The 23,552-nt window shown below is 37.4% G+C and overlaps 3 protein-coding genes across 6 annotated transcripts in view; all 3 read right to left on the bottom strand.

Moving 5' to 3' along the window:
* Positions 1-23,552, bottom strand: part of LOC117371856 (protein mono-ADP-ribosyltransferase PARP6-like) — a 218,056-nt gene that overhangs the window by 68,171 nt on the left and 126,333 nt on the right. For 2 of the 3 annotated variants that reach the window (XM_055222300.1, XM_055222299.1), the window contains exons 7-24: positions 23,449-23,539; positions 23,304-23,370; positions 23,005-23,154; positions 22,680-22,821; positions 22,469-22,600; positions 20,734-20,829; positions 20,564-20,656; positions 20,300-20,425; positions 19,844-19,909; positions 19,694-19,761; positions 19,564-19,612; positions 19,300-19,412; positions 19,096-19,168; positions 18,952-19,021; positions 18,785-18,861; positions 18,648-18,711; positions 18,474-18,558; positions 18,275-18,408 (exon numbers count right to left, since the gene is read on the bottom strand). In XM_055222300.1, coding sequence (XP_055078275.1) covers positions 18,312-18,408; positions 18,474-18,558; positions 18,648-18,711; positions 18,785-18,861; positions 18,952-19,021; positions 19,096-19,168; positions 19,300-19,412; positions 19,564-19,612; positions 19,694-19,761; positions 19,844-19,909; positions 20,300-20,425; positions 20,564-20,656; positions 20,734-20,829; positions 22,469-22,600; positions 22,680-22,821; positions 23,005-23,154; positions 23,304-23,370; positions 23,449-23,539 — 1,659 coding nt within the window. In that variant the 3' untranslated portion in view covers positions 18,275-18,311. The remainder of the gene's footprint in view (positions 1-18,274; positions 18,409-18,473; positions 18,559-18,647; positions 18,712-18,784; positions 18,862-18,951; positions 19,022-19,095; positions 19,169-19,299; positions 19,413-19,563; positions 19,613-19,693; positions 19,762-19,843; positions 19,910-20,299; positions 20,426-20,563; positions 20,657-20,733; positions 20,830-22,468; positions 22,601-22,679; positions 22,822-23,004; positions 23,155-23,303; positions 23,371-23,448; positions 23,540-23,552) is intronic. The other variant, XM_055222301.1, reaches the window with a different exon arrangement.
* LOC117372042 (AT-rich interactive domain-containing protein 3A-like) lies at positions 3,969-13,828 on the bottom strand. 2 transcript variants are annotated; one of them, XM_055222302.1, is made up of 9 exons: positions 13,563-13,828; positions 12,396-13,022; positions 8,615-8,692; positions 8,455-8,527; positions 7,340-7,523; positions 6,718-6,968; positions 6,110-6,376; positions 5,936-6,025; positions 3,969-5,427 (listed from the first exon to the last, which is right to left on the bottom strand). In XM_055222302.1, the coding sequence occupies exons 1-9, from the start codon at positions 13,587-13,589 to the stop codon at positions 5,282-5,284; spliced, it is 1,743 nt and encodes a 580-aa protein (XP_055078277.1). In that variant the 5' UTR covers positions 13,590-13,828; the 3' UTR covers positions 3,969-5,281. The 2 variants fall into 2 exon arrangements, with proteins under 2 accessions (XP_055078277.1, XP_033823651.1); XM_033967760.2 differs by having other exon boundaries at positions 4,745-5,427; positions 8,615-8,689; positions 13,563-13,822.
* Positions 15,412-17,718, bottom strand: LOC117372041 (cytochrome c oxidase subunit 5A, mitochondrial). The gene is made up of 5 exons (XM_033967759.2): positions 17,582-17,718; positions 16,620-16,736; positions 16,076-16,197; positions 15,843-15,963; positions 15,412-15,564 (listed from the first exon to the last, which is right to left on the bottom strand). The coding sequence occupies exons 1-4, from the start codon at positions 17,652-17,654 to the stop codon at positions 15,850-15,852; spliced, it is 426 nt and encodes a 141-aa protein (XP_033823650.1). The 5' UTR covers positions 17,655-17,718; the 3' UTR covers positions 15,412-15,564; positions 15,843-15,849.

The raw sequence follows: 23,552 nt of genomic DNA, 5'->3' as shown, positions 1-23,552 counted from the left end.
GTATCTATTTTTAAAAGGCCTCTGATAGATTTTGGTTGTTTTGTTAATAATCTTTATGTGTTCACATATGATTGTGATTAAACACTAACTGTCAGCCCTGTGCACTGTAAATATGAAAATGATTGAATATGATTGAAAATGCATATTAGAGGCATATGGTGTATCTCTTCAGAAAGACTGAAACAAGCCTATGCTCCATAAGGATCCCGAACTTTGAGCTCTCACAACATGATGTCTTTCTGCTACAAATGCGCAGACAATTTTGAATTATTATAAAAGCTTTTTAAAGCACACTAAATTGAATTACCACAATGAAACACCCAATAAACAATTCATGTCGCCCCACAACTGTGAAATTACAAAAGGCAACAGACCAAAAATATGTATACTTTTATTTTATTATTTTCCTGACTTTTCCATCATCAGTTTTTTTGACCAAAGCAACTGGTTGATCTTGGCTATTGAATACATTATACTATAGTGTATATAGTGGCACATAGTGATATTCATGAAATAATATAAGCATGCAACATCATCCGACCAATCTGGCCTGATTTACTGCATACAAGAGATATTATACAATCTGGTGGTGCAGTGTATTCCTGATATGTTTGTCAGCTACAAATAAAGTGATGCTATGAGCGGCTAATGCAAACAAAGATTACATCTGTCAGCTCTGAGAATCAGAGGAGATTGAAACATTTCCTGAGGATTGTGAATCGAGAAGGATTAACGCACAATGTCATTAAAAAAGGGATCATCTCCTGTGGCATTCGACTCCTGTAAGACGTCACGTAATCTCCTAAACATTAAAAAGCAAAAGTGAATATTACTCTGAAAGTTCTCTCCGTACAACAGTCTGTAACAACATCCTATTTTATACACTACACTATGTATAATATAGATGTAAAGATGTGTGATTATATCTGGAGGTTTTCAGGTTTTGCTTGAAAGCCAGTAATGTGAATGCAGTAACTGATGTTAAAGTAGGATGAGGATGTGTTGTGGGCAACAGAGGTCAAGTGCAAAAGTTCATAGAGATATCTCAATGAAAGTAGAATTTTCATGTTTTGTTTATGGAACTAGCTTTTGTCACAAATGTGATGGTTAAAGCATAAAAGCATCAGACATTTTAACAAGTAAGATGTACACTTTCAAGGGTGAAGACCAGTTTTTAGCACCCCTTCTGTGTGGTTGAGCTCTTTCATTAAGTAAAATAACTGATCATTTTTCCAGTCCCGTCCTGCACACTCTGTCTCCAGCTCTCCCAGAACTGAGCTGCCTTCTGTGAGGATGTTCCGAATGTAGACCCGTATTCTCAGGACACACTGCTGGAGCTCCTGCACAGAGTTTACCCTCAATAGCAATGTGACTGTGTGTGGCTGTATGCATTGGTTGCTCTGTGTTGTTGCTTGGATGGGACAGGGATAGAATGGAGGTAGGCTTCCCTGTATAGACACATCCTCTAAGTTATGTGTTGTCCCTGTAATACGCAAAATGGTGACAGTCAAGGCTTGTTGCTCAGTGGAGAAGGCCATAGTGAAGTGCAGGCATGGTTTTGGCGACACTGAACCATAACTTAGAGGTGCTAGGGGGATAGGCTCCTCTGGCATTGATGGAGAGATTGTCCCAGGACTAGTTAGCCTGCTATTCTCATTATATATACCAACTCCAGTGACTGTGCAGCGTCTTTGAGCCGCTCTGCAAGTTTTGGAAAAAAATTTGGGGAATACAGGCAGTGACGTGTGGCTAGAATCTATAGGTTTGTAAGAGGGAGGTGATAGGTGCGGCGTGCTGAACCGGCGGAGTGAGAAGTAAGTTCGTGGATGTTCTTTAAAATCTGTATTTTTGAATTCTCTCTCAGATGGAGCAGGGCTGGTGAATGTTGAGGGGTACTCCAAAATGGCACCATCCAGTTCTTCGTAGTGTTGCCTGGAGTTCACTGTCATTGCAGAGGAAGGAGCAAGTGGAGCAGGGCTTGGGGCAAAGGTCACGGGGTCAGAGGTTGTAGGCTGGGATGTTCCGGCTTCTTTATCCTCAGATGGATAGAAGTGGCTTTTTCTCCAGCAAATGAAACAGCCCAGGAGTAAGCAAAGACAGAAGATTACCAGGCCAACCAGCAGCAGCACTTGGAGATGAACTGCGGGCACATGAAGGGTAAGCTAGTCAGTACATAAGGGCAGTGTTTTCAAACTCAAACAGTGTGCTATCCATGTCCATAAAACTATAGCAGAAGTGGAAATAACTAGTATGTATTTACCTAACAATGATAAATAAATATGCTTGTAATATTTATAGTAGTAGTTATAGGCCTATAGAAGTAGTACTGGCAGTAGTTGCAGTACCTATAGCATTAGGAATTGTATTGATTGTCATGAGGGTAGTAGTAGTAATAGTAACAGTAAGTACTTAATCATTTAGTAAACATCAGTATTATATTCAATAATTTTTAAGTTACTAAAGGGATATGCTTGGGAATCATATATAAAACAAAGTTGCATTCATTTTTTTGGTTACGTAAAAAGTTAACTTGTAGATTCTTACTTTCAAGCTGTTTGGTGAACAGAACTTGGATCAGGAGCCAGAAGAACAGTACAACAATGATGCCTTCGATCATTCCCTTACAGCAAAACAGCAGGACAGATTGCCACAGGGGCTGTCCTGGGTACTCCTCATCCTGGTACGGCATTGTCCCAACGGCGTATGTCCAAAACTACATCAGAATATCCAGAAGTTATAAAAAATTTGGCATCTCATTGAAGAAAAGCAGCCAGATAGTGACATAATGTGACTTCTATTATAGCCAATGAATGCCATTTTGTAGTCATTAGAAAGCATAACATCTGCACATTCTTTAACACAGGGATTTCTGGTAAGATCCTAAATAAAAAGATTAAGTGTTAGTAGACAGGCCTCCTGGTGTGCTGTAGTGTTAAATCCCAGACAGGCAGGATAGTGCTCTGGTAGGACAGTGGTGGTATAATGCTTGCGTGATTGGTGGGAAGCATGCATGGGCGGGGATATTCATTTCATAATACCTCTTACTCAGCCCCAGGGCATCTTCTCCACCGTCCCAGATATAGATAACAGAGTCACTACAGTCTCTATCAAAGTGAGAGTAAATCCCCACCCAACCCCTCCTCTCTGAAACACAAGCTCTTACGTCCATTAGGAAAACAACTGTGTGGGATTACCTCTGCATGCAAATATTTATCTGTTCTTGCCTTTTATATAATGTACATAGGTTTCAGAATGACACAAATTGGGGCCATTGCCATAGCACTTAACGATTTAAAACAAAATGTTACATTTTTTGAATAAGAAAACGTGAGAATGTTGCATAAAACAAGAATAAATATTTCTTACAGTTACAGTCTATTTTATTTTACTGTAAAATAATCACCTAAAAACATTACAGAATTAATTTAGTACACAGAAAACAGAGTTTGTTTTCATTATGGATTACTTACACAAAGGTCCTTGGAGTTCAAGAGTTCAAGTGATTTTGATCGTAATGTATTTCAGAATTGATGAAACAGCACCTCCTTCTGGCCATGTGAGATGTTACAATTGTTAGTTAGCATATTCTAAACCCCCTTTTTCTATATTACTTTATGATGTTATTAAATAATAATATGAAAAGAGCATAGAGAGTGATTTAGATATAAGATCAGCATTAATTGTTGTTAGATTAAAATTGCATATTTACTATTCATATCACACACAATAGTAATCCCAGTTACAAATAATCTACTTATTGTACCCGTTGCTTAATTGGAATCAGTTTTGGGTTTTTTTGGTGCAGTTTTGGATTAATGTGGCAGTACAACAGGCCAGAACATACACATTATGCACTAATAAAATTGTCTCTGATAAACAAAGATTAATTTTCCAAAATAAGATAATTTACTCCAAAACAAATTAAGAATATACCTAGTTTTTAAAAAAGACATATGACACAGTATATCTACAGCACACATGATTGTTTTATTCATGGCCACAGGTCCAAGAAATACATTATAATTGTGACAAAACTGAGGTTACATAAGGTTTTCTATATAGCTCACAGTGACATTTGCAATGATATGTCATCTTGATTGTCCACTTAGTTAACTTACAGCCAACAAAAAAATGCTGCCTAAAGTATTGCATATTTCTTTAGAAGTGTGAGGTAGCACTGTTTCAGAATGTGTACATAAATGAGGTTATTTTATTAAGGACACATTCTCTGTCTTTATAAAATACATCAGCAGTATATAGTATAACAGTGAACGGTAAAACTTCCTGAGCGCTGAATAAATTGAGGTAAATTGTTACACCTACATTCAGAAGAAACCACGTGTATCAAAAACCCAAATGACTGCATCCTCTTGCCTTTTTAATAACAGACAAAAACTAAGAGATAATTTGCGTATTTGAGGCCAAGTCAAATCATTAGTGCAATATCAAAAACCAAACCAAAAAAATAAAATTATAAAAATCCATGAACCAATTCCACCTACAATCTTGATTTCAAGTCATATTTTATGTACAAACTTTTGCAGAAATAGGTCGTGAACTTGATTTTAAGATTGCCTCAAACACGTCAAGTTAACAGGGACACACAATGGCTAGATATATATAGAAAGAATAACATCTACACACATACATACATACATAGACGTGTGTGTATGTGTGTGTGTATGTATGCATGTACGTAAATACATATATACATAAACACAAATGCATTTATATATGTATATAAGGAGACAGGAACTAAGGCTTTTTGGTCTTTGTTAGCTACACTTTGGAGACCTCATTGTTCTATTGACAAGAACTGTATCATAAACCAAGCTGTTAAAGTAGTCGACACCTACATATCAAGATTGAATTTCTCTATTGTTTTCTCGAGACAATTCTGACCAACCAGGAGAGCCCTTTAGAAAACAATGCCACTACATTAAAGCGCTCCTACCAGGCACTATATGGCAATCTGATACCTGAAGCTTTGATGATTTGAGGTTAATATATCACAACTACAAGGTTCCATGAATATGCAAGACTTACATTCAGACTGTGCACTTGAAATTGATTTGAATCACATATCTTGTTTAAATGTAACCGTTTGGTCTCTGACTTGCTTTCCTTTGCAAACTATAATAGCTATGAGAGAAAAATACAAAAGCAATGCTATAAATATTAGATAAAGAAAACATTTCCTGAGAGGGAAACCATTTGATCATTGTAAAGTTGAGGTTGTGTGGTTGTTTGACAAGAGAGGTATGTTATTTGTGGGTGAGATTTAGTTGGGTCCCTTGGAGGAGGAGGGGGAAGAGGAAGAGGAGGGGGAGAGGTTAGAGGAGAGGGCGCTGAAGCCGCTGGTGCCTGCTGCTGTGACTGTCTGCGAGGCCACAGGAGGAGCTGAGGCCTTCTGAGCAAAGAGGGTTCCTGAAAGAGACAAATAAAATGTACTATTAATCAACAGATAAACTTTACGTATTATGATTGATGTGTGAATGTATTCTGCCTGTGTTGTATTATGCTGCCTCTTGGCCAGGTAGTCATTGCAAATGAGAACGTGTTCTCAGTTGATTTGGTAAAATATTGAGTGAGTGAATAAATGAATGAATAAAGATGCGCACCAATATATAGTTTATGTGACTGCAGTATTGGGGATTGTAATATTTTGATCATATGACGAACCATTCACCACAAACTAGTGTATATTCTGATATTTTTCAGCCAATAAAATTGTAGAGGCTCAGATTCAGTTATTTAACCATTACATTTTGTCTTATTTTTGTTGACAAAATTGCTGACTAAACAATGGTCACAATGCAAGTAGGATTTCTTTTTCATTTTTACATTCTCACATTTTATCATGCCTGTACTTTTTTTTTTTGCATTTTATAGTTAAAGAAAAATATTATCAAGAAGTTTTTTTGTTTTTTTTTACCTGAGTAAACTGTGCCGTTGACCTCCACTGACACACTGATACTGGCTGATCCATTAGTGGAGATGGAGAAGGACATGTCCTGCTTATTGTCTGCAAGCGGAAACAAAATAACCATTTTAAATCAACAAGTTTCACTATTTTGATCTCCTTTCCATACAACATAAAGTAACTGACCCTGGCCATTATTGAGCTTTAGGTTCATAGGTTTGAAATGAGAGGCCATGGCCAGGAGATTCTGCTGTAGGGCTTGCTGCATGAGGCGCTGTTGCTCCTCGGCCAATCGCATCATCTTCTTCTCAGGACCGTCCTGTGCTCCTCCTGTACCACGCTCCAACTTCTCCCTAAGGTGCTCCAGAGTTGCAGCCTGTGCCAACTGCTGCTGTTGCTGTCCCAGGGCAAGGGCCATGGGCAGTCGACTGGGGAGCAGAGAAGTAGCTTCTTCTGAGGGAGAGAGAAAAAAACAAACAAAAAAAAACAATATTTATTTTTGTATAGAAGAAAATCACAATGGTAGTTGCCTCAAAGGGCTTAGCAAAATGTTTGATTTAACCAACAGAAATTTTAAAAATCTTTTTAACAATATTATGGTTTTAGCATTGCTTAATATTTAACCAAGTGAAAGAAAATAATTATAACATGAAAAAACATTTAAAAACTCTGAGCTATATAGGAGTTATATTATATGTTATAGTAGTATGCTTCTTCATACAATTTTGTTTTGTATATAAAAATAAAACTTACATAACCAACAGTTGGCAGTATGTTCAAGAAAAACCATTTACCTGCACTTCTCTTGAGATTGGGGCTGGCGGAGGCGCTGACGCCATTATGCCCAGTTGGAGTGGCCTGGAGGGTGGGTGAGCCGAGCAGGGCGTGCGAGGCAGACCCGGGGGAGGGGGAGTAGCTGTACAGGCTGTTGGTGTAACTGGGACGTCTCCCTTCTCTGCGGTTACTGTCAATGGCAGCCTGAAGCTCCACAGGAGAGCTTAGACCCTTCTTCTCACACTCGAATGGGTATAAGTACTTCATATACCTGCAAAGAAAATGGAAAGCGTTAAAACATGTATTGGTCATAGTTACAATTATTTAGAGTGTATTGAGTGAGTGGGCGGACATTTATCACATTGTAGGGACTAAAATCTGTAAACAGTCAATTTATGGGAACCTGGAAACCATTTGGGAACAAAAATCAGGTCCCCATGATGTAAATCCTTTATTATCAGATCAACAACATGGACAAAGTTAAAATATGGGTTAAAATAGGTTACGGTTGGGTTTTAGGTTAGGCAAATAGTTGGTTAAGGTTAGTATTAAGATATTAATGTAAGATTCCCAAAAAACATGGAAAGCCAACATGTGTGTCTAGAGATATTTGCACATCTCTGTTTTTGCACTTAAACTTACTGTGTGCGTAGAGTGAAGGCAGCACTTGTGATTGAGGTTGGCAGGTTGAGTCCTTTAGTGATCTCTCTCCAAATCTTCTTATTTATCACCTCCACCAGGCCTCCTTTCTCTGTCACCAGTTTATAAAGTTTGTACAGGTCCAGCACCTGCTTGGCCATGATGGGAATGCGGTTCACTGGGGTTCCTGAAAAATAAGAAAAAAATATTGATTTACATTTGCTATTGGAATAAGAATCACTGAACCTGTTGACATAAAGTGCCAAATGCATTTTTTATTTTTTGATAAAGGTTAGGTCATAAATGCAATAGATTAAAAAAAAAAAAAAACATACGAGGAAATTCTCCACATTTGATTTAGCGATTATAGAAAGAACCTAAACAACAACAGGTAAGGTAAAGTTTTACAGTAATAGTGATTGAAGAGTGATTGAATAGTGAGGGCCCGTGGTTAATGTTGAGTAAAATGGCTAAGCATGTATAATCTGCTTGGATATAGTCTGCTAATAAAGCCTATTTCAGATGGAGTGATGGAGGGGGTGGGGCTAATTCAACAGTGTGGAGCTCTATGGCTGCATTGATTTGAGAGCTGGGGGAAGGGGAGGTCTGCCAATCAGAGCATTGACAGCTAACCTTTACAATCCCGATTTGGACGAAAACCAATTAATGAAAAGGCTGAGAGCAGTCGTAGGAATAAGATTAGTTTGTGCTTAAAACGCACAAGAAGCATATGCACTCTTAGCCTGACCGAGCTATGACCTTTTCTCAAAGACTGGGGCTACTGTCTGGACACATGCCAGTTATTAGTCATTAAGTTCAATATTGGACTTAATAATTTCAATTTCTATTTCAGTTCATTTAAGTTCAAGCTGAGAGAGGGAAGTCTTTTTTTAATATGAAGGCATATAATCTCCCCCTGCAATTAACTTTATATTTAACTTGTACACTTGCTGACAACCATAAATGATGCTGATTGTATTTCAATTATTTTATTTTTATGTTTTCATATCATATAAATCTACAACTGTAATGAGTGGCCACTATTTTTTTTCTTTAATAATGACGTTAAATGCCAATACACGAAATAAATCTATAGACTAAAATGTGTTGTCTGTTACCTCGTTTTTGCATAAAGACGAACAACTCATCTAAAAACTCTTTTCTCTGAGGATCATTGTCAAGTTCGTAAAGCTGGAAGAAGAGGAAAAAACAAGTTAGAAATGGCTATTTTAAGACATTTTCTTGTTTGCCAACTGTATATTTACTCAGCCCACTGACCTTTGCAAAGTCCCTTGATGGTTCCCCCCTTGCTTTGCCTCCGTCGCTCTCTTCAGCCCAGATTGCACCACCTCTCTGCTAATGTCCAAAGTAATTGATTTATAAGACACACTGAAGCACAAAGCTAACAAAAAAGCTATATTACCAATTCTGTTTGAAAAAATACACACACAAGTCAACAGCACAACTTTCAAATTTCCTTTAAAAATATTAATAGGCATGAAGCTGCATACAAGCACATGCATGTGTGTGATTTTTCTGGTTATTTCAATCACCTGAACTACATTTGCCACCACTTCCTGAGTGTGATGCCGTGCACAGTAATGAAAAAGGCCTTTGCTCATTAGGTACTCTAATGTACCATGTTATTCCTCCATCACCTCCCCCCTTAACATGACAGTTAAAGGTTAAAAATGTGAGCGGAGGGCAGAGTGTGTGCAACTGTGTGGAAACGCCTGCTGAGGAGTTATTGTCACACCAACGCACCACAGTGATGCAAGCAGCTAAATCAATGGTCATAGGTGGAAAATAGTGACATTTTAATAATGGTCTGTCTTCACGATTACATCAAGGGTAGGGGTTTAAATTTTTTACATGAAATTTCAATTCATGTATGTTGTATGTGCAGATTTAGGTCAACCTGATATGTGGGACAGAGTGGCTATTGTATGACCAATCCAAAGAGCTGGTATTGGGGGGGAAAAAAAGCAATAAAAGGAAATGGATGAATGGCAACTGGATGACATAATTACTTTGGGGCTATATTTTACGTTACATTAGTTAGTTAAAGTTAAAACACTCCGAACTGTCAAATGGTGTTTAACCTTCTAAACCTAAAATGTTATTTTACTTGTATACTTTTAAAATTTCATTGATTTTTTATTTTTTTTGTTATAAGCAAACATCCAAAAGTTTAAAGATTTACCCACCAATGAAATAGTACTGTTACTGTTAAACATTTAGATAAGGTCTTTAGCTATAAATGCACCATATGCTGAAAATTAATGTTTAAAGACCAATGGGTCTGCAGTGTCACTTTACAAAACTGTCCTAAGCAAGCCATTTTAACAAAAGACATTGCTGTGTCAAACATGCTAAAACATGTTTTGACTATATACACTGTGCATTTAAATGTATGTGAATCAGGACGAGCTTACAACTGAATCCTTGTGTTTACAGTAGAAACTCCATTGAAAATGCATGTGCTGCCTGTCAACCCACCCCCACACTCTGAAACAGCTACATGTGAAGTTTAGCTGTAGGTCAGTTATAATAAACAGTTCACAGCCAGGTTACTTTACACGTAAAACTGTGACTCTGCTGTGTTGGCTCAGCTGTTGACACATCCAGAGATTTAAATTTGTAATAAAGTTCTGTGGCTCCCCCGCTAGAAAAGACCCATTGATGTGAAACTAGATAAACATCCCAGTCTTTTCAGTAAGCATCAAATGGAAATAAAACCCTCCCCCCGTATTGATGAGCAAGTGAGACCTACTGCGGCTCTATTAACAAAGAGCATTCAGTTAATTGCCCACAGAGCTTTCACACATCAGGCCTTGGGAATCCTGATAGCATTCAGCATTATGTAGGTCAGTAAAGGGTCCTTTTGTTGCATAAAATGGCTACTTTTATGGAAGTTTTCATCTTAACTTACATTTAGCAAATTACTTTGGAAAATGCAGCAGTAAAATATAACAAAAAACTCTAGTTAGACAATTGTGCAAATGTTTTAGAGAGAAAAACAAAAAAAACAAAAATAATTTTAAAATGGGCTGCGATGGGTTTCTGTATCTTGGCCACTATGAGATACGACCAGTGCAATGCTGGACTGGTCAATGCATGAATATTTGAATCAATGCCAAAACTACCTCTTATAATGAAATTAAACTCAAGCGAACCTAAAACACTGGCAAATATCAATGGAACCGCAGGGGGGAGCAATTTTTAATCCAAATCAAATTATTGGGCTTTTTAGTGGCTCACACAAGTCAAGATCATTTATCAGCCCCCTTGCTGTGTGCAGAGCAGCTATTGAAAACACACTATCCCCACCCCATACTACATTTAAGTGCTTGCTTATATAGTCCGACCACACAAGAGCTGCAAACAATGGAAATTACTGGTGGAGCTTATCTATACAAAAACAGCCTATACAATTTAGCAAATAGTAAAAATGAATCAATTTAAAAACGTATGCAATGTTTTTGGCTTCCAGGCAGACTTCAGAGTACTACCAAATAGTCATTACTACATGGAAAAAAGATTTACTTTTTTTTTTTTTTTTTAAACACTAAATGTGTAGGCACCCATTAGGATTTATTGGGTGGGGTCTATAGGTCAACTATACTCCAAAGAACTCCATAATATGGGGCTTTTATATCCCTGGTAGACAATTTGACGCCATGTTGACACTGGCAGAACAAATTATCACCAAATATGAGTTGTTGAATTAGGAACAGCCTGTTTTGTTAGCTGAGACTGCATTGTGTGCTCCTGGCTGAGAAATGCAAACACTTTCTCACAACATTAGCAGTATAATGTATTGATTAGTTGCAGCTGAATAAAGCAGCAATTTAGTGTTGCCAAGCGACCACTAAATTATGCAAAGCTATCTCTGAGCTATGGCTACGTCAGCTGTGAACGGTGGAAAACAATAGCCATTATTTTTGAAAAGATAATCAAAGGAGAAAAGATTACTAGCCACACTAATATTACTCTAAAATTTTATCTGCAAATATACTTAGTGGAAAAAGCAATAAGCACAATTTGCCTTGCCTAGTTCATATTTCAAAATAGCTGGTGGATTACTGGTCAAAGCAGTCACCATGTCTTCACAACTAGAAAAATAATTGTTTCCATCTGGACATGCTAGTAAAACTTCAGTTTAGTTTTCATGTTTCATGGCTGTAAATAGTACAGTCCAATAGTCAGTGCACATACTAGAATTAAAAAATACAAAAATTTATAGCAGCAGAAATCAAAACATCACTCAACTTGAAAATTTGTTACCATTGAAAATGCAGTTTAGTAGAATGGTAGAGGATACAAAGAGCTGTAGCAGTATAGCAATTTCAAAAAAGGGGACACAACTTTAGTAGAAGGAATATATGTCAATGAAAACAGACCAATTACCTGTAAAACATCACTCAACATGGCATCTAAAATCTAACTGTTCCCCGTCTGGAGGAACTGATGAAAATATGTATGGTGGTTCCTGGTATGCTTTGAGGCAGCTGTCCCTCTGCCCACGGGCCTCATTAATCATAAAGTATTGTATTGAAGTGGGGCCTTAGCGAGGGTAACATACACATGGAGGAACCAACCAGGATGGAAAAAACCCTGGAGGAGCCTCTGGAACTTAATTGCAGTCAAAAGGGTGGAAGAACCATAAATACCAGATCTCCAAAGACTTTTTATTATTTTAAAGCCCTTTCAAAAGAGTGAGGCTTTGATAATAAAGAAGTGTGTTTCAATTTGGAGGTGATTAATGGTAGGTAAAGCCTATGTTTGTATGTCCACAAGTGTTTAAAGTCATCACTGAGAGCAAGGATTTCTGTCTTAGTCTTTCATTGCACACAAATTAAATATGGGCATGTTGCCAAAGGGGCACGCTTTCTCCTTTTCTGACACAAAAGTGGACAGTGGTGACAACTCAGCGGGAATGCATCAACAATTAATACGAGGTGATATAGAGGCCATTGCCTCAGAATAAAAAAAAAAGTGAAAAACTGAGCAAGACAGGCTATGCAAGTCATGTTTTTGGGATTCAAACGGAACTTACTTGTTTGAATGACTCATCGTAGCCCCATTCAGACAAGCCATTGGGGGATGTGAAGGACTGGCCGGCTGGAGACAGCGCCTCCTTGTCTTCTTCTTTTATGGCAGAAGGAGGAGAGCCGGACATTTGGCCCCCAGTGGAGGCTTGAGAGGTGGGGAAGGGAGGGTAGTTGTAACCTGGCAGTGGCTGCAGCCTGGGTTTCTTGAGGTCTGGATTGACCTCCTCGTCTTCATCCTCATCTCCATCGTCCTCCCCATCATCATGGTCCCCTGGTCCTTGTAGGCCATGTCCCATCATACTTTGTCCTTGCAGGCCCTGTCCGGGCAGACCTGGCTCTTCCTCCTCTGAGTCCTCATCCTCCTCATCTTCGTCCCTCTCCATCTCTGGTGCGCTCATGCTGCTCATGTGTTGAGTGTGAAACATCTGTGTCCCTTTACCGAATAATGCAGGATCAATTCTGGCAGCATTGGCACGGGCAGCAGCGGCTGCAGCTGCGTGTTGAGCGAACAGGAACTGGAGCTGCTTCTCTTGCAGGCTGCCCTCCAGCTTGGCCCCTTGTTGTCTCTGCAGATGCTCCATCACAGCCTCTAGTTTGAGCCCAGCAGGACTGCCCTGCTCTGAGAGGCTTGACTGAAGAGAAAGAGAAAAACTTATAGATCAAATTTCCATTTTCTGGTACCTCACTAAAATAAGAATTAGGTTACAAATCTATCAGAGTTCTTTATCAAACTGTATCAAAGTTTGTAATCTTTGGCCTAAAGCTATGGTTTAGGTTTATAGCCTCAACTTAAGAAGTGGGTCCACACCTGTGTTGACTTAAAATTTAAAATAATAATACAAATACACTATAAACAAATATTTTGAGTGCAATCTAATTCAAATTTGACTTATCACTTACCTAATACAACCACTCTTCTTTAGATTTAATTGCCAATTATGTTTTTTTTTCTATATGCTACCTCTTTAATGGTCAATAAATGGGGAAGTGCAAACAGTTGATCGGGGCCAATTAAAAACAAAAACAGAAACTTGAAAAATGTTCCATCTAAACCATGCTAAACAAAAGGTCACAGATAATGCCCAAATGCTTGCGCCCAAGTGGAGATTTATCGCGAGTCGCTTTGTTACTGTAATATCCACGAGTGCAGCCCAAGTATCGTCGACACTCACCATTTGCGCCTTTGAGAAATCCATCATCGCCAACAGGTCGTATCTAATGTTTCCTTCTTTCCGTCCGCGAAAACAAATCGCATCTCATGTCCAGCTTTTATGAAGAAAGGGCTTGTTCGGATCAAATGTGATTTAAAACGTTTCTTCTGTGCTGAGGTCGGAGAAACCGAGGATCGAGGAGGAGGGGTAATAATGCCTTGGCTTTACCTCCCTAGTCACTGCGCATGGAAACTCAAACATGTTTGATTGTCTTTTACTGAGTGGCCTACACCCCCAACTTGGATGAATGAATGGCCCGCCCCGTGCGTAAAGCTCGTAAAGTGGGTTTCCTTGCCTCCATCTCCAGGGAGCTACCCACCCACTTCACACGGAAATACCACCCCAAACACAAAACATCGCTGCCTCTTTATACATCTGTGACATTATGAGACCAACAGACCTCATTTTAACATTTAATAAACATGCAGCAAAATCCATTCATTTATCAAAAGACCCAACGCGTCTATCAGAACGTCAAAGTGAGACTCAGAGAGCTGTTTGGCGTAAAAGTCTGATGCCTGCTACGGTCTGTTTCTAAAATATGGGGATTTTTTTAATGTATTTTAATGACAGTAATTACAGTAATTACCAGGGCACACAACTTTTTTTTACTACATAATTGACAGTATACACAAAAAATATATGATGTATACACTGTTTTACTTGGTAAAAAGGTCTTTAGAGAACTTCATGATCTTAGTGTACTAGACAGATCAGTAGCTTTTGTAACAATAGGCAAATTAACAATGACCCTCTATTAGGCTATGGATTTTGTTACAGATACACTCAAACTCCAAAAATGGTTTTATAAATAGGCATGAGTAGGCTATATAAAGATCTCAGGTGTATGAGGTTGGCCTACAGCTTGAAGTATATGCAAGATTTATAAGTTTACTACAAGTTTACGATGCAAAAAAAGATTTTTTACACAAAAAATGACTGTGGCCAAGTAGAGAGTCATTTCAGTATTGTCCTGGAATCTACCTTATAATGGACCAATAAAATGTCCAATAGCATCTTGTTCCTACTCACAAACTTGAAATGAGGTTTTGAAATAGGCCTATAGAAGTTATTTTTTTTTGCCATCAAATTATATTTAGGCTGAGGCTGATTCTAATGTCAAGGGGGTGTGATGAAAATGTAAAATGCAGTGTTGAAATGCTTAATCCCTTTGTTTTTCAGGTAAATAGGTGGTGGCCCTTTAGCTCATCTTGAAGCCTTTGCATTAACTAATCTAGTTCCATGCAACAGGCTGGTGTTATATGGGGATTTCACTATACTATTTAAACGCGTTCATGCTTTACCACAAATTCTACTATTAAAAACTGAAATAAGACATGTGCTGAGCATCATTCACCCTAGACGATAAACGCATAAACATTTTTTTTTTTACTGGGGAAGGATTTCACGTGTTTGCTTAATAATGCCTCTAATACGCAGCATAAAATCCCATGCCTACGCAAATGGGCCTAAGTATATAGTTATGCTTTTGTAAAATACGATCCACAATAGGAATTAAAAAATTCAAATTGTCCTACTTGATAAACATTTTTATTTACCAGCATGTCAATGTCCCTGAAACATATTGTCATAAACATAACAGAATGAAAACAGTAAATTAATGTGTACATTCATGTGGAAATGCTGCTCCCTAGTGGTGATTCGTGGTTCGTACACCAAAAAACATGCGGAAAATAATACAACTGTCATGGATAATCTGCTGCTGTTCAGTTAATCCAACCAGGTAATTACAACCTTTTTCTACAAAAGTACTTTTACAATTTAAAATATTTCAAAATACTTGTAACACTTAAAAGGTACATCTCCTTTATTATGTCCATCAATATTTTACAAGCATAAAGAACTTAATAAAGGCCAATTAAATATCACACAGTATTATTTAATGAGGCAAACATTTAAAGTACAAGGGGTGTTATCAGACAGAGGTCCATGGGCTTCAGACCTGGAAAACAGAATATACAAACTAATCAATTTAACATTAGTGATTATCAATAGCAATTTATACAGTTTTGTGTTGAATGAAGAATACAGCAATCATGTTTCTTCAACTAATCTCAACACATTTTAGATTTATTTCCTTATGAGATAATAATTTCATGGCTAAGTGAAAATACCCTTTACTCCACAACACAATGCTCTTACAATTTATTTTGTATTTTGTATATTTTTCTATATTAATAACCTTTGTTTACAACAACCATTTGCGCTTCCGTCCCTTACCATTCATCTAGATTTTATCAATTCCCAGTTCTTCAGGTGTGGAAATGCCAAGCTCCTCTAATGTCGGCCGCAGCTCTTGGATAACGTATGGGTAGATATCTTTGTGAGGCCCTGCTTTATCCTGTAGAGACAAAAAGTAAATATCCATCAATCATTTACCTCTTGCAGCACAGTTAAATCCACAATCTCATAAAGTTAAATTCCCATTTTCAAAAGATTGACAATGTTCTCACCTTCACAGCTTCCAAAATTCGGATAGCGCTTGCCAAGTCGTTTAACCTCCGACAGGCTCTCAGTGCTGCGTCAAGAATCTTTGGCTCAGGTACCAAGTCATAACCGATCAGTGTGTTCATTCCTGTCACCAAATACAGGTCAAATTTAGGGATACATTAAATAAAAAATGCCACATGTTAAAGGTATGACTTTGATAACAATAGATTGTTCATTGCACTTTAGATATACAGTAGGAATGGTCTAACACTGCCCCCACCCCATCACGCTGTAGCCAAAAATAAGTGCTACAAGACCAACTGCACGAACACATCACATGAGTACCTTAGGTGTACTTGGACAGATAATTTCTTTTAAATATATATGGCGTGTCATTTAGACTATAGTGAAAATGAATTGGCTTTAGATTTTTAAACTGATACCCAACAAGGTGCCATTTTGAATATACGATTGTTTTCCATTTGCATCATTACATTACAACCATTGTACACTGGAGGAAATTGACAATCATTTGATAACCTGTTTAGAAAGTTATCATAGACCAACCTTTCCTTAGTTCCCATGCATCAATGTCTGGTTTGTTGAAGTAGGTAACCCAGCGAGCATCAAACTCCTCGTCTGTCTCTACCTTTCCATGAGAGTACAACCGTGATGCCAAAATAGCTGCAGGAAAATAAAGATCACCATTACACATTTATGAGATTAGATAAAACTGTAGATTTTAAATAAGATGTATGATGCGTATCCCACTTTCTGTAAAAATGCATAGTGGTGTACCTTACACATACAGAACTGCTCAGAGCTCACCCAGTAATGATGTACCAACACCAGTTTTCTAGACTATAATGATTCACTGTTATCTGTCTGACCTACAAGACTGTGCTATCGGTACATTATTTAGCAAACTATTTAGTGTATGGTGGTAATGTAAGCGCGGATACTGTGGGGAGAAACATGGCTTCAACATGGCCAAATTTGGAGTTTTATTGCCTGCCACCTCCTTGAAAGGTGACTTTAAAAGCAATGGTTAAAAAGGTAATAATACAATATATTCAATTCTTCGTCTGACGGAAGGGTTCAGCTTTGAATTTCATCAATTACCCATTAATGCCTGACACTCAAATATGAATAATCCAGTCAGTAACCCATACACATAGTGGTCATGTTAGCATGTAGCATCAGATGCACAGCACAGGGCCCGTGTCTATCTGGGTCACGGCAAGGACACCGCAGGCATCAAGCTCAACGTTTAGAGCATTCAAATACCGGATACAATTGTAAATGATTGGCCCGCTTTTTATTTGCCCAAATTAACATTACATGCAACTAATTGTGGTTCATCATGTGTGGGGAAGAGAATATCAGTGGATGTCATGTGTTAGCTAACAAGTTAGCTTAGCCTTGTGAAACCGCAATGTGTCACTCTGAAGTTCCAATTTTGACGTTAACGAATATCGTGTCTAACTGCGGAATCGAGTAATACTTTGAACACGCTGTTGTAGATTTACCTTGGCACCGTGGTTGCGTACGCGCTAGACTCCGAACACCGGAGACTGAGAGTCGAACGGCGGCTCTGAACATGTTTGAGATTGCGGCTCCACAACCGGCGAAATCCTTCTGCAGGAAGCTAGCGCCTACGACGAGCCGAGCGTCACGTACGTCACTCCCATGCGCATGCGCAGCAAAACCACATGGGTTTTTTTTTGTTCAGTTTGTTGTGCCATACTGACTTTGACATTGACCTGATTTGACATATGTAAAGAACTTTTAAAAAGAAAGAAAATTAAAGCATTCAAAAGCTGAGTGCTCATAACTTCTTTAAAGGACTCGCCTAGTTACCTATTTTGTTTATTTATTTATTTTAACTTCTGTCCATTTTATAGTAGGAAACAGGATTAATTTAGGAATAGGCTTAAGGACATCACATGGAAAGACATAATATATTATTTAACAAAAAATGCAATTATTAAGTTCAATAGTATTTATTTCTTTATTTATTTCTTTATTTACTTACTTACTTTTGATTGCCCCTTGAGATGTGTCTCTTTTTTGTGAGGGCTACTTATGTTTATGACAAAAAAGAGGCATACGACAAATATCTATTATAATAGAGCACCTTGTTGCAAACAGCACTTTAATTTTGATCAACACAAAAGAAAAACATTCAAAACATGGTATGAAATATTCAAAACAAAACATACATCCACAGTGGCTAAAATAAATTACATTTTATTTTTCTCAAAAGGGTTCAGTACTGATTGCTTGCAAAATTTCATTGCGGATCTCATTATCCTGAGTGTTGATGTGGACATCTCCCACTTGGCCATTTTCATATCTATGGAAAGTCAATGCATAAACATCAACTGATGTTTTTAAAAAGTCTTGACTTTTACTACTTACACAAAGAGGAATCTAGTGCAAACATGGTCTGGTACAGGACAAACCCAGATGTTTCCGTGCTGCTGCAGCTCTTTGGACAAAATGACTGTTAAAAAAAAAAGCAAAAAAAAAACAAAACAGACATTCAACAATTATACATTACAACTATTAAATCTAATGCTATCTTGTGTTTACCTTCACAAAGTGCAATGCAGTTTATATTTTTACTTTTCAGAAATCTGGCTTGTGCAGGCTCTTCCTAACCAAGACAAAGAGGGATGACATTAGAATATAATGCTGCATAGTACAAACAGCTAATTTTTGATTAGTACCGTTAGTCTGTTGATTCTATTGTATTTCTTTTTAAGTTCCTCTTTACTGGGCAGATGATGCTGACCGTAACCCATCTCTAAATAACACAAAACATTAATTGTAATTTTTATTAATTCATATAACACATTCATGTTATAATCTCATAAACATAAGAATTCAATCTTACCTGAATAACCAAAGGACATGCCAGAATTAGGACTCAGATAGATGCCTTTTCCATAAGCTGCACCATGAAGCTTGGATGTAAAAAGAAAAATATTAAGTACTTTTAATTCATAAACACCCATTTTATTTTAATAATTTAATCTACCTGTAATTTTGTAAAAGAGGCATTGACCAAACCATTTCTCAAAATAGAGTGCCAATTTTCAATATGAGAACCACTGTGGATGAAACATTGAACCATTTCCAACAATTAACATTATAATTATGCACTAATAACAATCAAATAGAGAGTAAGTGTGGAATGTATATGGAGCTGGCTGTAACTTTCTACTTTTTTAATCAAACTTACTGGAAAGCAAAGGTGCTGCCGTAAAGCTTTCTAGCCATTTGAAAGCGCACTTCTTTGTATGGAGGACTACAGATGAGCAGAAACTGGTGAGGAGTGTGCATAAACTTAAGCTGCTGTAAGAAAAAAAAAAACACAAGCTATAAATCACGTACAGTTGCTTTAAACTATACAAAACATTTTCTCAATAAAACTATTACACTATGGATACAACTGCTCTAGCATGTCAACAGTTTCTAACCACTAGTTTGTGAAATGCTGAGATACCCTGTTTTGTGGAAGCTTGATAATGTGTGATCTGTTGCTTGCTAAAATCCTGTCAAACATTTGCACTCAGTATTAGAGACATACGCAAGCATTTGTGATAAAGATACATATTATGAGGATTTCCATTTACCATTGTAATAAGGGATGAGCTAACGGGTCTATCTCATCCATCTGCTTTTTAAGGTCACAATATGGTCCCTGGAAATAGGAAAATGCCATAAACTACTTTAAAACAAAAGCATCATTTTGTATTTTAAGGTTAGGCCTAAACAAAATGCACCTGGGAAAGCTGCCTCACCAGCAAGACACTGTCCAAAGCTGCTTGAAGCCTGTCATAGCTCTTTCGCTAAAAAATAGAAATAACTGAATTAAACACCTCTATTGTCATTGCACTAACATACACAACATTTACAGTGGTTCTCATATAATATACATTTCTCTCTTTTTTTGTCCTACAGTGCATCCCAGTGGAATATAGTGCAAACAGCAAGTGAGCTCTGGGCCCTGAATTAGTCCTGCCAAAGCATCTTGTCTGTCATTGTCTGCGAGGGAGTGATTTATTGCCCTGAGTAGACATATATACTTTTCAGATACAGTTAAACTCCTGAATAACACCAATATTTATACCAATGGATGGAGCTGATGTGCCAGGAGTATCATCTGCCAATTTTAGTAGTCTGCATTGAAAAGTCTCATGTTAAAAAATAAGATTGATGAGTTAGGTTGTGGTACTGACCTTATGAGTGAAAGCAAGGGTTTTGGGGTTGCAAGGATCAACTATAGATGGATAAGGCTCAAATATAATGCTTTTGCGTTTGGACTGGAGAGCAGCTCTGCACATAGCCACCAGCAGGTCAATAACCTGAATGAGTGTGAGAATTGAAGAAATGATATTTGTTTGTTTTTTCTGAGGGAGCTGGTTTACATTAGTAGGTCTATAAAGTTAAATTCCAATTCAGCAAATTTGAACATACTTAAAAAAAATGTGGACTTGGCATACCTCTGCACCAGTAGCAACCTCCTCTGTAACTTCTGACATAACTCCAAGAGTATAAAAGGAAAATACACATAGTTCCCTTGTGCAAACGGCAGGCTTTACAAATAAACAGATTGTATAAGATGCCTTGTATGTAATCATATATGTATATATTACATAGTCAGTTTAGTTACCTTTAAGAGTGGGCCATTTTGAAACACATGTCTCTCGTCACAAATGACACAGTATTCATTTAGTGTTAGAAGTCTCTGCTCTGCATACTTCATTATCTATGTGTACAAAACAAAACAATAGACACAAATTACACTTCATGATAGTTTAATGGAATAATAACAAATTATATCTTCAAGAAGGCATCTGTGGGTAGGATTGTGAACTTAAAACACAAAACACTGAATAGACCTTCACTTCACTTCACTGAATAGAACTGCCTCATCAGCTCGTCTATGGTATGCCCTGTAGACATCCCACGGGCTGAAATCAAATGCCCCTGGAGCTTAGGTATTGCAAATAAACATTCATTTAAATAGGGCAGGGAACAAACTATCAAACTAATGCTGGAGTCTTCACTTAATAGGCCTACTGAGTGACTGAGGCATAGGATGAACAGCGGCTCATATGATTCTTTGACCAAATGGGTTAGATTCCACATTAAATCAAATTAATGTGCAGATTTCGCATAGAATGTTTCGTAAACATGAAAGTAATCGAAGGTTGTGTAACTTGGATCGTATCAATGTTACTAACAAATGTAATCCCCAGGCGTCAAATCAATCCCAGTCAAATTCAAATAAGTCTAGTATTCCAAAAGAGTCAGGCCTATCTGATATTCAAAAGTTCAAGACAAGGAAGAGACTAGGAATTATAGATGATAGTAATAGATGATGGAGATGTAATGTACATGGACTTCAGTCTCTACTTTAAAATCTTTAGCTCTTCATTTCATAGCAGGTGATGAATTTAAAACCCATCACTGTACTGTCAGAAGAGAACAACACTGTATAAAATGTATTTTTAAGAGACTACTTGATAGACTGCCTGAATATCCCACTTGCTTGTTGAACTTTGATAAAGGAACTTTTAATACAAGATCTCATGATTGTCTACATCTAAAAACTGACTGCACTAGAACTAAAATGTGAAAAAAAGTATTTGGTTATTTTGCTTCCCAGAAATAGAATACATTTCAAGCATGTAAAACTGGATACATTGGTACCACAAATGCATGTTAATAATCTGGTGATAAACATTTATAATCGCACCTGCCCCTGTTTCTTAAAGTTTTAAATTGACCTGTGCAGTTATTTGTTTTTGTTTGTATAGTTGTGTATTTTAACAGGGCCCTCATGAAAAAGAGAGTCTGAATATTCTCACTGGGCTCTTCTGGGTTAAATAAAGATAAATGAAAATGTTGTATAAAAGGCAGCAAGTGAACAAGTGAGATGCAAAGCAAATGTAGGGATTAGAGCAAGTTTGATATATGATAAATTATGTCCAAGGCAGAGCAGCAAGATTAATCCCAATCAAACCAAATTGTGAATTTTAATGGTTATGATTAATGCAGTTAGCTACAATTATTCAGGTAATATATTGTTTTATGTCAATTATGTATTAAATCCTCCAACTATGTAGTTTAGACGTTCTCAATGCTTGTCAGAAAAATCACCTTTAGATATTCTTCCACAATTGTTCAGGCCTAGTCTAAGTACAGCTGTAAACTGTAGATTGGTGATGAACATGGGGAGACTGGCCTGTGTAGTTAGAAAAACACACTGTAGCTAATTTCAAGTTGTTATTGCACTATATTAAGTATGGAGTCATAATATCTTGGCAGATTGTTTTGTTTTACCAATTAGAAATGCAGTATATCTACCAAACTAAAGCCCTGTATCTAAATGGTGAGCTTACCTGAACTAAGAAGCCATGTTGCAGTGTTGGGGCAGCCTTACAGTGTCTAATGGCCTGAGTGGAGAAGAGGAGTTCTATCAGCTGTTTGGTGCTGAGCTCTGTTGATGACTTTACTGCTGATACTGCCACTCTCTGGGGGAAATCATTCATAATAAGGGTCAAAAATTTAAAAGTACATACAGTCTTTCATTTGTGAAATAACTGAACCCACCTTTCCACTTGGTGTGTAGGCGAATAGCTCTCCAGTTGGGTTTTTGATGGCATATGATGCAGTTGTGTTTGAAAAGCGGTTTAAATTCACAGTTGGCAAAATAATCCTACTTCTTCCATTGGATTCCAGTGGTTCATTAGACCTAAAGATAGTTACATTTGAGTTATTTAGACCTCCATACAGGCTTGTACTGTATGTGTTTAAAGCCCAACCAGAGACAGGCTTTCCAAAATAGCATTCAATGCAATGGTTTTAGAATGAGATCATGAAGCGTATTTTCCCAAATGAAATAAGTTTGCAATGTACAAAGTATATAATGATGTACTTAGATGATGGTAGCCAAATGTTAAATCTTGCTCTGAATTTCTTGATGGTCCCGGCTGGCCTGAACCAGCTGTTTCTCCTCTTTTGATGACATATGACCTTCTCATTGGTGAGGTTCCTCCACTCATTATTAATAAATGCTGTCAAAATACTGAAAGACAAAAACATTTTTATGAGACAATGGTTACTGTATCCTTTTTCATTAGCATTTAAGATTTTGCATCACTGAGGAAACATTATTGGACAAAAAAGAATCCTTAAAATTCACAAAGGGTAACCTATACACATGGATTTACTTACTTTTGTAGTTGCTTTCCGATGCAAAAAGTATGTCTATTTGATGACTGAAGCACCTCAACTGTTGGTGCTGTTGGAGGACAGAACCTTTAGCCAAATTTGACAGAAAAATTCAAAACTGGATTTGGGAAGCACAAAAGAAACTTACCTGGACCATCTAGATACTGAGACAAGGAAAAGTGGAGGCGAATTATTATAGGCTCAGATGAGTTTATTTTCCAAGCTTTTGTAACAAGAGCCTATAAAAAGAAA

Source organism: Periophthalmus magnuspinnatus, chromosome 6 (assembly GCF_009829125.3).
Source record: "Periophthalmus magnuspinnatus isolate fPerMag1 chromosome 6, fPerMag1.2.pri, whole genome shotgun sequence".
Classification (NCBI taxonomy): domain Eukaryota; kingdom Metazoa; phylum Chordata; class Actinopteri; order Gobiiformes; family Gobiidae; genus Periophthalmus; species Periophthalmus magnuspinnatus.
Note: the sequence above shows the minus strand (reverse complement) of the source record. Positions and strands in the feature narration are given on the sequence as shown.

Coding starts and splice junctions, on each gene's coding strand:
- LOC117372042 (XM_055222302.1), bottom strand. CDS start 13,589: ATGATGGATTTCTCAAAGGCGCAAATG. Junction 7,524..8,454: donor CGTCTTTATGCAAAAACGAG/GTAACAGACAAC, acceptor CTTATTTTTCAG/GAACCCCAGTGAACCGCATT. Junction 6,377..6,717: donor CAATCTCAAGAGAAGTGCAG/GTAAATGGTTTT, acceptor TCTCTCCCTCAG/AAGAAGCTACTTCTCTGCTC.
- LOC117372041 (XM_033967759.2), bottom strand. CDS start 17,654: ATGTTCAGAGCCGCCGTTCGACTCTCAGTCTCCGGTGTTCGGAGTCTA. Junction 16,198..16,619: donor TGCATGGGAACTAAGGAAAG/GTTGGTCTATGA, acceptor ATTTGGTGACAG/GAATGAACACACTGATCGGT. Junction 15,964..16,075: donor GAATTTTGGAAGCTGTGAAG/GTGAGAACATTG, acceptor TTGTCTCTACAG/GATAAAGCAGGGCCTCACAA.